The sequence below is a fragment of the Colossoma macropomum genome, unplaced genomic scaffold, assembly GCF_904425465.1.
Source record: "Colossoma macropomum unplaced genomic scaffold, Colossoma_macropomum, whole genome shotgun sequence".
Classification (NCBI taxonomy): Eukaryota; Metazoa; Chordata; class Actinopteri; order Characiformes; family Serrasalmidae; genus Colossoma; species Colossoma macropomum.
In genome coordinates this window covers 27576843-27593994 of record NW_023494801.1, presented here as the reverse complement: position 1 = coordinate 27593994, position 17152 = coordinate 27576843, and the positions used below count along the sequence as shown (strand labels likewise).

At 38.1% G+C, this 17152-nt stretch overlaps 1 protein-coding gene across 1 annotated transcript; it reads right to left on the bottom strand.

Annotated features, from left to right (window-relative positions):
• Positions 1-837: 837 nt before the first annotated feature.
• srp72 (signal recognition particle 72) lies at positions 838-13145 on the bottom strand. The gene is made up of 18 exons (XM_036589864.1): positions 13030-13145; positions 11388-11508; positions 9929-10052; positions 9298-9441; positions 8534-8645; positions 8307-8338; positions 8014-8138; positions 7131-7188; positions 6904-7035; positions 6048-6176; positions 5527-5599; positions 4548-4612; positions 4320-4415; positions 3472-3653; positions 2970-3107; positions 2408-2445; positions 2162-2321; positions 838-1316 (listed from the first exon to the last, which is right to left on the bottom strand). Exons 1-18 carry the CDS (start codon positions 13127-13129, stop codon positions 1148-1150), a joined length of 1998 nt encoding a protein of 665 aa, XP_036445757.1. The 5' UTR covers positions 13130-13145; the 3' UTR covers positions 838-1147.
• Positions 13146-17152: the final 4007 nt, after the last annotated feature.

The following is a 17152-nucleotide window of genomic DNA, read 5'->3' as shown; positions in this document are numbered from 1 at the left end:
CCAACTGATACCCAGACTAGCAACTACAGCAAGTCTTCTCATGAACATTAAAAAAATAATTTTTACACTGAAAATGCATACCTCAAAGATATTCTGAAGTATTTGCATTGGACATCTGTAATATTTATGGATTTATTTCTGTGACGGGCTGCACCCATTATTGGTAACGTCTTCTGAGAGAGAATGTAGATGTGGTTTAATGACTGGTCCTGTTTTAGCATGTTTACAGTAAACGCTTCCGTCAGATTGTGAAACTGGACACCTAAACCTGTGCTTAAACCTGACAGCCTGGACAACAAAAATGAAAAACATCCACAAACAAGAGACACAGATCATACAGTAATTCTCAAGGAAAATCTATTTATTAAGACTTTACATTGGGATTATACTTCAGTATTTCCACTTTCAGCATCCCTTACAATGGGAAACAGCTGAAGGAGACGCCTTTCTGGAAATTACAGTTACAAGTGAGCTTGATCCAGGAGTTCAAAAAATAAATAGAATTTTAATTTTGCATAAACAGCCTCTTTTCTTTTTGGTTGACACAAAGTAGCTGTTTTCTGTCAAACATACACATTTACTAGGCAATGATAATCAGTGAATTAATGGTCAGATTGGGGAAAAAAAAAATGCGGAAAAAAGCAAATGTTCCCTGCACAACAGGTAGATATTTTTATGTATTTATGCAAAAAATGCTTGAAACTGAAAATGCTGATGTTTTTGATTGCTCGCTTGATATTTTGCTGAATTAAGGAAAAATTAGGAACTTTAAATAATTAACATGTGCACTCATAGCTGTATACAATGTATTTGATGGTAAAAATGACTTCTTTATGCAAAATAAAACAAACAAACAAAAAAAAAAACTAAACAAAAACTCTCCCTGGGTCAGTTTCTGTTTATTCTACATCTGTCTCTTCTTGTGTGTCCATTCCACAATCATTCCCTTTTCCCTTCCCCTGATCTCTCCTTGCATATTTTGAATGACTGGATGTGTTGTTTTATAGGAGGCTCTTCATCCAGCCCATGAGGGAGTGACGAAGGATCACTGTCATCATAACTCCGTTTATCCAGTGCTTTAAAAATCTCCATGGAGGGCCACATAAGGAAGGGGCTGGGAATGACTGGGACTCTCCCGTCAACCACTCTACCATCCTCCTTTTCCGCCCTTTTTCTTTTTCTGTGGGGCTTTTTTGCGTGTTGCTCCGGAAGCCGCAGGTTTCTGTTGCCTTGGTGGAATCACGTTGGAGGCAGAGCCTGTGCCAGAGCCCGGCCGTGGGGAGGTGGGGGGACTGCTGGCCGTCTTGCTGGCATCTCTGGGTCACAGAGAAACAGCAGGGAAACAAAGTGAGACAGTGCGTGCGGGCTATTAAAGGCACACAAGGAGTCAATTAACACTCAAATAAATTAAAATCTTACATCAATATACACCGATCAGGCATAACATTATGATCACCTCCTTGTTTCTATGCTCATTGTCCATTTTATTTGTTCAGCTCCACTTACTATATAGGTGCACTCTGTAGCTCTACAATTACAGACTGTAGTCCATCTGTTTCTCTGCATACTTTGTTAGCCCCCTTTTCTTCAGTGGTCAGGACCCCCATGGACCCTCACAGAGCAGGTACTATTTGAGTGGTGGATCATTCTCAGCACTCCAGCAGCACTGCTGTGTCTGATCCGCTTGTACCCGCACAACACACACTGACACACCACCACCGCCACATCAGTGTTACTGCACTGCTGAGAATGATATGTTATGCCTGATCGGTGTACATATGGATTATATTGAACCTTATGTGCCTACACTTTTTACAGTCCCCTTTTTTGGGTACTAAAGACAATCTCACTATACTATCTCCTTAGTAAACGTAATCAGATTTATTCCAAGTCAGGTCTATGCTACATTGGTAAACTACTGGAAAAGTCAATCAGGTATTCCTGAACAAATGATTTGATTTGAGCTGATTGAGATTTAAGTTAATTTGAGATTTCAGAACCTCATTTGAGTTCTACTCTTCTTCAAATAAATAAAAAAAAAAATTAGAAATAAATTATTATATAGTATATCTATTAAAACTCTAGAATTATAAGCGCTCTCTTGAGCTTTTATTGTGTCCGAGTTTTGTCTCCACCTGGTGGCGGCTGCATATAAACTCACAATTCTGCTGTAGCTCCTGACGTTGCTCCCTGAGTTCCTCGGCCCACCTGCTCCTTCTTTTTGCCCTTCTTTCTGCCACGATAGTATGATCGCTCCCTCATTGGCAGCCAGCGCTCAGGATCAGGGGTTGACTTAGGGTCACAGTTCTTGGGCAGTTTACCTGAGAAAGCAGGTGTTAGATCACTTACCTGAATGCTAACTTTTCACAATAAATAAAAACAGAGGACTGAAAATATACAAACATACCTTTCTTCTTTTTCTTCTTCTTCTTAATTTCCCCTTGGCTAAGAAAAAGAAATATGCACATAAAATGATTAATTGAACGAAATAATACAATAGAAGTACCAAAACAAACCACTTAATTATTTACATAGAATGTACAGAAGCAATATTATTTAGTATATTGTAAACCACTGACCTCACTAACTTAGGAAACACCCGAACGCAATGTTAAATTTCTAACTTCACTATTTTCATTTGATTCGATTATTTTGGAAGATTTCAGAGTTTTTAAAAAAAAAAACAAACCAAACACAACACAGTGAATACACTGGTGGAACTATTTACAGTGGAAAATAGACAATTCAAGCAATTCAACTAAGCACTCAACAATACACATCCAGTTTTTTTTGGAAAAAAGTCCAATAATTTTATTTTACCCAAAATGAGAGGGCATAATTTATTGAGTATTATGAGAAGAATCAATTCTTATCTAACATTGCAAAATCAATGGACTTCAATTCACACTTCTATGCACGTCTATTATTTAAAACACCACCAAATTCCCGAAGAGATGTAAACTACGTACCCCTGTTCCTTGGGTGCATTTTCCCCAGTGACTTTGGCAGCTTTCTTCCTGACGTAAGTGGCTCCATGAGAGTTCTCCAGTTCGTCTACGTCTATATTGAAGGACATGGTGTCAGGGGAGGGGAGGTGCTTACTCAGCCTGAGAGAGACAGGAGCTCAGGAAAACCTCAAGTGTACACATTACACACGCCAAATATGCTTTAACTGAGTGTTCAAAATGACCACTTCGACACAGTCCATCACCTAGAGACAGATTTTTCACTTTGCTGGGATTTAACATAGGTAAATTTAACCTGGGTTAACTGATCTTTACACACATGCAAATAACAGGCGCAAGTGCTGTAGACATCCCAAAATAATGGGTAAATGGGGGAAAAATGCTTAGTGTGGTGTTTAGTGGGAATTTCATGATACTCAAACTTCTTATGCATTCTTCCTATCAAGTTATTCCTAAGAATTCTCAAGAAAGAACTAATCAGAGTGTATGCACTGCACAAGGATACGCTTTGGCCTTGTCCTGGTCCACGAGTGAGTAAGCCGAGATGAGCTGCGCGAGTGTGTGCACGTCTTTAGTGTTCTGTTTCCACAGTTGCTCCAAGTCACTGATGGCCTCCTTCTTCCTGCCGTACCGAAGCTTGAAGTCTGCTGCCTCCCGCACCAGAGAGAGGTGAGTCAGAGAGCCAGGCTGTTTCAGAGAAAGACCGCGCACATGAGAGAGAGGGAGAGGTGACAAAGAATAAAACAAATTGGGAAAAAAGAGGCATATCAGATTTTGCTAATAATAAATTAAAACTTTTGAAATGCACTTCAGATAATCAGATAATGCGAAAACTCTAGATGAATCAGACCAATCAGAAGCACCCAAGCACAACCGCAATTGGCATATTAAATTCAGTGTTCATGCCTCAAGCCAGAACAAGTGGATATGCTGGTCTCTTTCTTGACCAGAGAGGTTTGGGTTAAGGATGTGCATAGGTATTCCAGTACTTTGTTAATCGTTTGAAGGGTCAGTGTTTGTATACTGAAATCACCATTTGAGTACGTTTCATCACATGAAGACAAAAAATATACAAGCCAACAACAATTTAGTGAAACATGACGGTTTTACTCATAATTGTAAGTATGTTATGTTACACTTTGCTTCTCCAGAAGTTAAGTGCCTGAACGTGAGTGTGTTGTCAAAGGCGGGTTATTTTGGGCAACACCAGTGCGGTCAACTAAAGGTTTTTCCTTCCCTGAGGTTAACCTGATATTCATTTATAATCCATTTACACATAAATAACAATATTAGTCAGAATGCACTTTGCTAGTTAGGGTGGCTCTCAATGCAACTTACAGCTCAGCATCTCACCTGTTCTGACTGATAATACTGGATGGCTTGGCTGAAGACGTCAATGGCACTATCAAGGTCCTCCTCGTGTGTGTACATGGTCACCAAGGCAGAAACCTGTCACGCACAGACACCCATACAAAATGTTATACATGACTTCACAGAAACGTTCTACTCCGCATGGCTCTTCGTCCATCCTTTATTAGCAGTTATTATTTAATCCAGAGAACAGATCAGACAAACTCTCACCATTCCTTGTTTGTGCTTAAAGTCCTCTATCGACCTCAGAATATCACAGGCTTTAGTCACATGACCTATAATGAGAGATGGATTGGTGTAAACTTCAGAAAGCACTACAAATACTCCCAATGCTTTGCATGTGTATGTACAAGGGCCTGACTGATATGAAACTGATATGGCGACCGTTACCAATAGTAAGGGGCTAAAAAATTCCGCTAAGTGATAATACAGCTGATTAGGGCTGTAAGTGATTAACCATTAACTGATAAACAAAGATTCAACCAACGCTGTGGTTAAAAAATGTTAATTTGATTTAATTTCCAATGCCTACTTGAATAAGCCAGTTTATTACTGACTATTATTATTACTGATTATCTATTATTACTACTGATATTGATTTGTACTCATGAAGCACAACTGATAACTGGCCCCACTAGATAGGCCTACTAAAAAGGAAGTGCAGCTAAAAAACAGTGGCATTTGGGACCTGTTTTTGAGAAAACAGCACAAGAATGTGCCATATCAAAATATTGATTGAATATTTTGTTGCATTAATACAGATCTCAGTTGATGTGTGCATGCCTGCATCTCTAACTAGAAGTATTTTACAATAGCTAATAGATAATTCATATTTTAAAACTGTTGACTAAATATGGTCAAAATTTGCAACCCCGAAAATAATATATTTAAGTTGTAATGAAATATTTCAGTTTAACAGCACTTTACTGAACGATATAACTAATTTCTCCGTCACACTTCTTAACCACAATTATTATAAACGTTGTAGCAAATGCTGGAGCTACCCAGAATTCTTTGCACTTTTTGTTACTGACTGATTCTTCATCAGGTCTCTTAACAGAATTTTTGTGTTATAAGAGGTTATTCCTGTGCTAAAGGTTAGTTTTGGATACATTTTACAAATTTTTGCTATTTTAACCATCAGTGTGTTGTGTTCAGTGAGGCTCTACTGCATGTGTTATGCTCTGACCTTGAGTCAGGTAAAGTTGTGCCATTGTCAATTTGATTCCAGATGCGCTCTCTGGATGCTCTTCTGAAAAACGCTGAAGAAAAAAAACAAAAAAAAAAAAACAAACAAACACACAAGAGAGACATAACAGGTCATTACACCTTTGAATCAGTGTTGTATAATCATCTAATCCTATATGGAAAGTAAACAGAGACAAAACAACCGATGTAGACGTTTTACTGCAAATTTCATGATAAATGGAAAACCAAAGTTACTTGGAAAAAAACGTCTTTAAAGAAACTGCATGAAGAATGTTTTTGCCTAGTACAAGTAAATGGCATAAATAATAAAAAGACATAAAAGGGAACATGCTTTACATTTGCAAAGTTTGTCAAGGGAAGGATGTATGGGATGATAAGCAGGCTTAAGTTTTAAATTTTCTGCTCTTTAAAGTAACAAAAATGAATAAAAGGGCACACGTATGCTTTTTTAAACACAGCAAAGACAGTAAGAGAAAGAAAAACAAAAATCTGTAGTTATACCTGCAGTAGCTCTATAGCCTTGCTGTGCTGTTTCTCTCGGCAGAGTTGGGCGACTTGGATCAGGACGGGTCGAGGGTGACCGGGGTTCTGAGACTGCAGGGTCGATGACAACTTCCTGCACTGGTCAGCCTATCAAATGTTTCACAAACAGTTAAAAATGTGACTAAAGCCAGCAGCACAAAGAAACAATTACACAAAATCGCCATCAATTAATGTCTTTCAAGGATAAACACAAAAGAAAAAAGAACAAAATAAGAAACACAAAACAGAAAGGAAGGCAGTGTATGGTAAATATGGAGTGTTGCTGTAAGTGTGTTCTGTGTGTGAGAGTCTGTGCACACAAAGGGACCTTCTATGACTGTGGTCCTGTGCATGCTTGATATTAAGATCCGTCCCAAGTAACCAAGTAACAAGTGGACATTAAAATGTAAAGCTGCTCACACCTGGTTTTACCACGTCACAAGTGACCATCTAAGATCAGATTTTATGACCGCAGCAAAAGTACCTTGCGTATTTACTACATCAGTCTCTCATTGCATTTGTTGTCATACAAAAACGTGCTGTGAGTCTTTGTTTTCGAGTATATGTAGGGTCTGTTAGAAACATGTAGACTACAGGGATGGCTGATGAATCTAGTAAACAAACTTCAAAAGTGGACAAATACAGAAGCTACACAGCTGCTTCTATCTCTGCTATGATTAGACAGTTAATAAGACGGTCCTTAATCGTTGTTGGGGACGCGTTAGTGTTCACATTACAAGTATCATGTGGTCATAAACAGCCCTTCTGAGGTGGTTTGAGTAACTGAACATCTCTGTAAGGACTTTTGGAACCTTGTGTGCTTGTGTGCATATACCTGATTGGTATACATTGCCAGCAGTGCTTTGTTAAACTCGATGGCTTGCAGCTGCTTCTTGGCCAGTTTGTATTCCACACCTTCTGCGTTCATCAACTTCACCTTCTTCTTGGAGTCAAACACATTTTGGTCCTGCAAGATTACAGACAACAGACATGAGGAATTGCTGCAAACCCACATACGGCTTTAAGCCTATAATTCAACAGCTGAGATGTAATTCTAGTTACCTTGTTGATGGTGATGATATTATTGGCAGTTACAGCCAGAAGGCCCACATCAGATGGCCTGAGTGAGAAATATATATTAGAACAGCCTCAAAAGATCACTTATGGGGTTTTTTCCAAGTGGCGGTGTGGTGTGGTGTGGTATGGTATGGTCATTTCCGTCATTGATTTTAACGTGGTAGGACCTTCACTCCAAGTCTGAAGCGTTTTTCAGTCCTAAACCTTGACAACGGAACCTGACTTTAAAGTCTCATTACAGCACAAAAAATAGAGCAGGCCCCCCTTAAAAATGTATGCAGTGTTGCAGTCCGTCGAACTAGGTGTGAAAGACACCACTATTATACATCTTCATTTTCAAAACTTGATGTGTGTCTGTAAAAAATCGAACTCTGTGTAAATAGGCCTTTAGTCCCTTAGTCAAAGGGTCTGTATGTCCATCTAGCATTTGGACTACAGCAGGACAACAGATATGGCTCATATGTTTTATGTCACTGATCAGCTCTCAAGTTTGGCCATATTAGAGAAATACTGGCCAATCGCATATTTGGGCTGAAAACTGGCCGATACCACTACTTAGAGATCAATCAATCGATTGGCTAGGTTGTTGTCGTCTTATTCACAGTTCATTGGACAGGTCACAAGATCCATTTTTAGGTTAAATTTCTCTACTTAAAACTTAAGACAACATTGTTTACAATATAAGCTATAATTTAAATGGCAGCTTTTTAAAATTGAGCAATTTAAAATTGCAGTTTAAACTGTGATTTCTAAATTTTTACTGATCATCTTTTAGGATTGATGGCAATGAATCATCAGCTAAAATGTAATGACTGTGACAGGAATATGCAAATGTAAAAAGTGCGTGAGTCTGTGTGTGTCCCCATACTTCAGTTTGATGACTTGGTTATAAAGTTGCAGTGCATCCTCTGTTCTGCCTTGGAGCTGCATGATATAAGCCATCTGAGAATGAATCACTGCCAGTTCAGCGTCTATATCCTCCTCCGTCATATCCTGTACAACAAACAGCTCGTTATTAATAAACTAATTACCAATTAAGAAACATTTTTTCTCTGTAGGCCACTCCGTTTTTTAATATAGCTGTAGATACTACTATTTTTATGCATAGTAGCAGTATTTCCTGAGGGAAATGCAAGCATTGGCTTGAGTAGGGATACTCACAGAGTCCTCTGCCAGAGACATCCTACAGAGCTCTGCAATGAGAAAAACAGCCAAGTCACCCACAAACACAGAGAAAACAGCCACCAAGATCAGAACTGAACTAGACTTTTCAAGATTCCAGATTTCTTAAACTGCTGTGAATCGATTTTCTGAATTAACGATTAATATGGTCGTTCTTGGAAAAAACTGCTATTCCCAACATTAAGTCTGAATACATTGTGTCTGACCTTCAGCTTCTTGGAGCTTCTTCAAGGCCTGGCTAAGCTGGCCACGACCAATCAGACTGCAGGCAGCGTTGTAGCAGAGCTCATATGTGCTCTCAGGCAATCCCATGTCCTCCTGCACAAAGATGAAAGATTGAGCAAGCAGAAGACATTGCAAGCAATACTAATTTAAGGATGGATTATTTCCCTGCTGAAATGTTAGAGCAGATGTGGTTAAGCTTGGTACCATTTTATTTTAAAGCTACCTACCTGCCCACCTAGGGACTTCATAATGCATGCATAATCACTGAATTATGTATCATTAAAGCAATCCTTAAAAGGTCTCCTTAATAAAAGTGTACTTTGTCCTTAATCTGAGGTAGAAGTACATTGAACTGATAAATGGTGTTGTTAAAGTTCCTTTGCTTGGGATTGATGCAGTGTGGACCAAATGTCTGTCAGTTCAGTTTAAAGCCTCTTGCGATTACTGGAAAACTGTCACACAAATTTTTTATCTTGGCAAACAGTTACACAAGCAGCGAATGTTTCGGCTAGAATCAACTTAAGTATCTTGCAGTCGGTGGCCAACAGAAGAAGGCCATCATCTTGGTATCACATTCCAAAAATATCACTGTTCCGTAATGAGCAATATCATCTTTACTAGAGAAAGTGTTGTGTTAAATGTCTGTCCAATCCTTTTTATATTCAAAATTGTTGAAAATTAATATAGAGCTATTTTAAAAAGAACACCCTGAATCAGAGGCTGCTTTGTGTGTGTTTTCACTCACAGTTGTAGCGTTCTCCCAGGTACTCCTTGCAGCCAGCACTGCAGCCAGGTTTGTCTTCCTCTCCTCCTCATACTCATCCTGGGAGTTTCTGATCAGGTCTTTGTAAACAGCTTCACACTCATCGTACCGCTCCAACCTGTACAACTGCACAGACAGCAGAAGCAAACGCTATGAGCTCTTCATAAAATAAATGCTGAGACAGCCAGGCAATGCTGAACTGCCCTATATTTTGGCCATTTCCTTAAACTTTTAAGCAAAATATAGTGCTGTGAAAAAGTATTTGGTTTCTTCTAATTGTGCCACATTACACATTAGTGTCACATTACATTGTTTTAGATCTTCAAACTAAACTTAATGTAAGCTAAGTAATCATGAAATGACGTTTTTAAATGACCACTTCATTGATTGAAAAAAAAATTAAAAAAGTCTTTTGCCTTCTTGTTACTCACTCAACCAAATTTAATTGATAATTGGGATAAATTAAACTAGACATAGGTAAACTCAATTACTGCCTGCCCTATTCAGATTTAAACAGAACCTTTCAATAATGTGAAGTAGGCTAAAAGGTCCAACAAGCAGTAGACTATGCCAAGATTTAAAACAAAAAAAATCCTAATGGTAACGTTCCTACCACTTGGCCATAGAGTTCTTTAAGTTTGTCTGTCTGTTCAGAGATTCCTTCAATGGTCTTCAACGCGCTCTCCACTCTATTCAACCGGTACTCACAGTAGGCCTTCTCAAACCCAACCATATCACTACGGGGAGACAAAACATGAAGAGTTAACTGCATATAACTGATTTACAATTTTTTTTTTAAGATGGTGAGATAATAGGACCCTCCTTAACTTTATCATCGGTTTATGGGTACAAGGTACTGCAGTAAAAAAAGCAAAAGAAATAAAACAAGCAAAAGGCAATGCAGTTTTTCTAATTAAAGGCGTTTTGGCTTCAGCCTTTGTCAACTGACCTGATACACTCTTTTTGACGTGTGTGTCGTAAAAAACATTAACTTTTAAAAAAGATAATGAATAAATAATTTTAAAATGGCCCGAACACAAACAGAAAAAAATAATATTTATTTAAAAAATAATAGTTAGATGATTAGCAGATTGAATCATTAATGCTTAAAGAGGTAAAACATTACCCTGAGAAGCAAAGGGAAGCTCAGTGATCCTTATCATTTAGAGCGAGAAAACTAGGCCCATATTCACAAAGCTTCTCAGAGCAGGAGTGCTGATCTAAGATGTTTTTTTTAATCAGGAAAGTCTGAAGCCACAAGTAAACCTATTTTTGTACATTAACAGTATCTTATTATTTTGGGATGCCCCGTCACTTTTTAATAAGAATCAACCAAAGTACACCTGAAATATCCGTATTGTGCAAAATAGTATGAACAAAACTAAACAATGTATAGATAAACCTACATCAACATTCTTTCTGGCAAAAACGGTGATAAACGCTAAATCACATTTGAACTTCTACAAAGCTAAAGTTAGCTTCTTATTCTGCAACTGTTTATTCAAATTTTTCATTTCACCGTAAATGAAGCAGCAGTTACATTCTGGTACCTAGCATTTAAGGTGGAACAGGATTTTTGCCTAACATTTTACATACATATATACATACATACATATACATATATATATATATATATATATATATATGTATATATATATATATATATATTACACACACACACACACACACATACACATATGTATTACAGTCATTCATACCATCAGTAACAGCTGGTCTAAGATTTGTTGGCCTTTCCTTTGTTTTCCTTGTGCTTCATCAAAAACAAACCAGGAAGGCAGCTAACTGAGCTAACGTTAGGATGGTTAGCACCGTTTGTTTGCCTTGTTACCTGTGCTTATTTGTAGCATACCAGTATAACGATTCTGACAAAAAACATCCCTGATGAACAATTACCAGCGGTATATCGGATTTTATATCGGATTTTACTCCCCTTACAAAGTACATATTGCTTATACCAAATTTATCACAGTAAAGATAAAATATGGGCCCTGATCGAAGAAGTCCTCCAGTTTGAACTGCGATAGCGTCAGGTTAAGATATGCACTGCTTACCTTGTGAGTGACTTGGTGTGCGTGTTTATGACATTCAGTGCCTCCTTGAAACCCCCATTCTGAATAAGGCATACGATTTTACAGTGCAGTGCGGTCACATCATCCTTGTTTTCATGAAGAACTGCGGAAGAAAAGACCAGTATGAGAAAAATGCGCACACTTCCAAATATACTCACAACATGGAACAGGCATCTTCACAAAATGGAATGGCAAAAAGTGAGCAGTAAGTTACATAAACAGAAAAGGTTTAAATTTTTTAACTAGTACTTTGGCGGTACGTAAGTAAGAGGTGCTATGGAAAAGCATTTCATTTAATTACATATCTAATACAATGTTCTTTTGACAAGGAACCCCAGCACAGGTTGCACATCTTCTAAATCAGGTTATAAACTGACAACAGTAATCTTCGCAGAGTTGTGGCCTTCCAGGACCTGTTTTGAAAGCCAAGCTGTAATTTAACCGGAATCTATGTTTATTCCAGGGAAGCCAAGTTGCTGCAACACACCTGATTCAACTGATGAGTTCATGACCAGGTTTAAACAGTGATTCCACTTATTTTTCAAAACCTCTACCCAGTTAAAGCATTAAAAGGTAAACAAAGTCATTCAGATTGTTTTGATGTGAAACGTGTCTTTCTAGAAAAGCTTACCTCATCAGAATTGTTCACAGTGATAGTCATAAGAACCAGACATCAGAAGCATTTTAATGCTTTTAGAGCTCTTTTACAAAAAACTAATACACTAAATGGTTACAGATACACAGGCTGCGTCCAAAACTGCTTACGACCACACTGAACAGCATGTCAAAAATAGTACACCACCAAGTCCATTCATTAGTGTAGTACGTGTAGTGTAGTATAGTAGTATGTGGTTTTAGACACAGCCAATGTCTGATGCTTGAGACGCTGTTTCACGATAGTTTTACAAAGGTTTTGGATTTAAACACATTTTAATAAATGCATGGCAGAAGCCAGCTTTAAATACCTTAAAATGCTTCAGATATCTGGTTCCTATCAGCTCTACTGTGAACAAATCTGACTTCATAAGCTTCTCTAGAAAGGTGCATTTCACACCAAACCACTCTGAATGACTTTGTTTAGATCTCAATGACGGAATTATGCAGATTTTTGTTTCAAAATGGTAAAATTCCCCTTTAATAACAACAACTGTGAGCTCAGGAAAAGGACCAAACAGTGTTGGCCGTGGCCCCTACAGGATTGTTAGCTGGCTATCGTAGAATGTGGACGAAGTGACCAAGAAATCCAGCTATCTGTGCTGAAAGCTGTGTGAGTGGGCCAGCTGGGTCCTCTTCACTGCAAATCCTGATGGACACGTAATCATTCATTACACACACAACACAGGCATGCAGCGACCACTTAAAGACACAGTGAAGAAAATGAAACACGGTGAAGAAAATGCGACAGACAGCAGATTACTGTTTCTACACAACATGAACGACAGTTTTTGCTCAGTAAGGGAAAACTCATAATTCGCCAGCTAACCCTAGTTACCGTTGGCCAAGCGAGGTTAGCTTAGCAAGCCCCATGCTAACCAGCTAGCACAAATCAACTGAGTTATACCGTGCTGCATTTGTACCCAAATTTCAAGACAACAGGCGAAAGGGAAATGTCAAAAGTGTTTACTTTTGTTGACAGCCTTGAGAGCTCTGGCGAAGTCGCCATTCTGTCCGCAGCGGTTCACTTCGGTCCACAGCGCCGCTAGAGAGCCCGCACCGCCCGCCATCTTCTCCACTCACAGCGTGCAGGGACGGGCTGGAAGTGCCATAAGACTAGGGCGCGTTCCAAACGGACAACAAGGCTGCCTACGAAGTGAGCACTTCGAGGGTGCGTCTGCCGATTTAATGAGTCCTGTCTGTTAAACGAGAAAAAAAAACACCTATGATGATTTTTTGTATGTCAAAATATTAACTAACTATGTCTAAAAAATGACTCATTTTACTGAAACCGATCAGGCATAACATTATGACCACCTCCCTGTTTCTATGCTCATTGTCCATTTTATCAGCTCCGCTTACTATATAGGTGCACTTTGTAGTTCTACAGTTACAGACTGTAGTCCATCTGTTTCTCTGCATACTTTGTTAGCCCCCCTTTACCCTGTTCTTCAGTGGTCAGGACCCCCATGGACCCTCACAGAGCAGGTACTATTTGGGTGGTGGATCATTCTCAGCACTGCAGTAACACTGACGTGGTGGTGGTGTGTTAGTGGGTGTTGTGCTGGTACAAGTGGATCAGACACAGCAGTGCTGCAAATAGAGCTAAACTACCTTCTAAAAAGTACATTGTAAGTGGCAATCATTGGGGTCCAATCACTGGATGGGTTTTGCAGACGGGATAGTAAGCAAGTAAAACACAAAATAATGGGAGGAGTTTTTAGAATGGCCTCTATTAATAATACTTGTTGAGGAGTATGTAAAAGCAAATGTCTGCCAGATTTCACACACTTTGACATTTGACCTTGGTATGGTAAACAATGTGTTTATGATTGAGTCTAAATACCTGGGAAGTAGTGCAACCTTTGACATCCCTTTATACCAAATTCAATAATATTCAGACATATAATGAGATAATTATAGAGCTCTTTGAACTTGTAGGCATTTATTTGGCCCCCTGAACAAAAACTATGGCAAAAACTGTCATCACTGGTAATAAGGGGGCACTTGGAGTGTAGGTCTCAAATAGACAGTAACTGCCTACTTAGATAGTCCTCAGTGGTCACAACTGGAACAGGAAATGGTGCTGCATGCTTAGGCAACACTTACATTTGGTCACACCTCTGACTTCATAGGTTTAGCATTTTGTTTCAGAGTGTGAAGAGTGTGAAAAAAAATACTGCAGCATCAGTGCAGAAGAAGAAGTGGACAACATCGTGTATAAAGGCTTTTATTAGCGATAATTACAAAGACCAAAAATGCCCAGTCATCCAACACATGGAGGGGTAACACGAGAGGACATGATGTATGAGGAGGGTAGACACACACACACACACACAAAACCCACCATCCTCAGACACAATTTACACAAAACAACACAACTGCCCTGCTAACATCAGCAACAACAACAACTAAAGCAACGGTCCAGTATGGCACCTCCTGAGAGCCACTTAGCTTAGCCACACCTGCTATGCTCCCCACGGCTGCTCGGCCTGTGCCGGATGCCACAATACTGAATATAACAGTACTGAAAGACGTTCCACTGCAGTTTAGGAAATTGGTACTTTTGTACTTCTGCTCAGGTCCTTTTTGAAAAGGCACATTTACTTTTAATTCAGTCTTCACTAAATATTTCACTGAAGCAACAATATTTTACTCAAGCATGGGTTTAGGCTACTCTATATACAAAGTTGGGCAAAATACTTTAAAAAGCAGTGATGGCTGAATACTGAGCACTCTGCCATAAATGTATTCAGTAATGTGTTCTATTACAATCATTAAGTAGGGTATTCAGAATATATTTTGAATTAATTTAGAAGACATAATGATAAGGCATATGGGGAAAACTTTTTTTTCTAATTCACATGGATCCTCACTGTTACTGCTTTGGCAGTTTTGTTCCTGTAATTCCTCTGTTAATACGTGTCTCAAAGAATTCACTTATTATTTAAATGATGTTCTGAAATTCTCAAAATCTTTTCTTCTTCTGTCTACTGCTGCTCTAACAATCACCTGAGCAATACAACACTGAAGCTAAGCTTTTTTACATTCAAATATATCCTCTTCTGAGGAGATTATTAGTTTAATTTGATTTGATTAGTTTGTACCTCAAAAACATTTTGTAATGCTAAGATTGAAAACTTATCATCACATTGATTTATCAGTCTACTCAGGCTTTAGCAGAGCTCAGTAACACTGAGATCAATACCTGATCATCACAGTGATTTATCAGTCTACTCAGGCTTTAGCAGAGCTTGCTAACATTGAGATTGATGACTGATCACATTGATTTGTTAGTCTACTCAGGCTTTAGCAGGAAGATCAGTGTTTGTAAAGAAGCTATTAATTTAGGTCTTCTTTAATGTTCATCTAACAAGCTTGTTTGCTACATGCTACATTTTAAAATACTAATTAAACCAGTATTGATGGCATCATTTTTTTTTAAATGGTAAGTATTCTAAAAGTATTCCTCAAAAATTAAACTGTATTCTGCCTTTTCAAAATGTAACTTGGACTGAACATTTACTTTCTGAATTTTCCAAATTCTTCCCAATGTATTCCGTTATACCTCATATTTGAAATATTGTGATCCAATCTCACTCAGATAACTTATCGAGCATGCTTGAAATATTAAATAAAACATCTTGAAATACCTTTTGGTGTCTAGCTCAAAGTATTTCATGCTACACTGTTTGAGATAAAAGAGCACATATTCATTTTTTTGTATCATATTTTTTCTTCCTGAGGTCCACTTTTGACCTTTGAGTGGTTTCATGTACCAAAAATAGTCATAATTCATATTTACATGACCAACTTCTCACCCCCTAGACAAGCTGTTTTTGTTACTGTGCTTTTAAGACTGAGTTATGTAAATGATGCTCTGATTGGCTGTCCTGTGTTGTGCCTCATTCATAAATCAGTCCAGACTGAAACACTCCTTATAAGTTCAGTATAAATGTGCGAATTAAAAATGCATAATATAACATCACAAAAACAGTGAATTCAGAACTCAAAAATGAATTATGAACATAGTAACTTGGTAACTTTGAATAAGATTATTTTTAGCATATTTTGAGTTAAGGTAACTTTATTCAAATGTATTATATTCACTTTTTTATTTAGGTTTAAGCAAATACATACAGGCCAATAATGGCTTGTTTTTAAAGATTGTTCAAGATGCAGGCCCAATCCCATTTCTTTTTTTACCCCTGACCATTGTTTTCAAGTGTCATCTTGCCCCTTGGAACTGCGTTACAATGATATTTTTACAGTTTGGAAAGATGTGTTTACATTTTAAGCAAAGCTGGTATATTTTGTTATTACAGAGCAGTGCATTTCAGCTGTTAATGAAAAAAAAAAAAGGTCTTAGGGTGTAATTACTCTTTCGTAATTCATTTCTAAGGTATCCTCTGCAATGCTCTTAGCTCAAGAACAGGAGATGGAGGAAGCTCATCAACATCGATCAAGGAGAACGAGAACATCATCATCAGAGGAGTTAGACCATCAGACTCTCCACCTGAACCACCAGCATGAGAGAACTATCAACGAAACATATTTAAAGTACATAGGTTCAGATCAGGGGCATCAGTAGAGGTGGAGTAGAGTATGGATAGGGGGCTAAGCCTTTACTAAGGGGGTCTGGGGGCCTGCTCCCCCAGGAGGATGATTTTTTAATGGTCCCAAAGTGTCTGTTCATCACTTTCATATTAGTAATTAGCTGGAAAAATGGCCCATTTGTCAACCTAGCACACAGAAGATCTGTTTCTTCATAGAGTATTAAGCACAGATCTTTTGCAACTTAAATACTATATCTCTCCACCTAGAAACACAGATATTTTAAAGTCAAGCAATGCAAATCCTTTCTTAAGCTGCAGATTCTATAAATGTTATTCAAATAGACGGATTATAAACCTTATAACATCAACTTAGTATGCCATTTTTGAGAAACAGATTAAATTATGTTCAGTAATTACAATTGTAATAGTCTACACATTTATTACAAAGGATAACCGGAAGTGAGCTGTTACATAATGTAATGATACTTCCTCTTTTCGCCCTCATTTTAGATCCATAAATTGTTTCAGAATCTCATG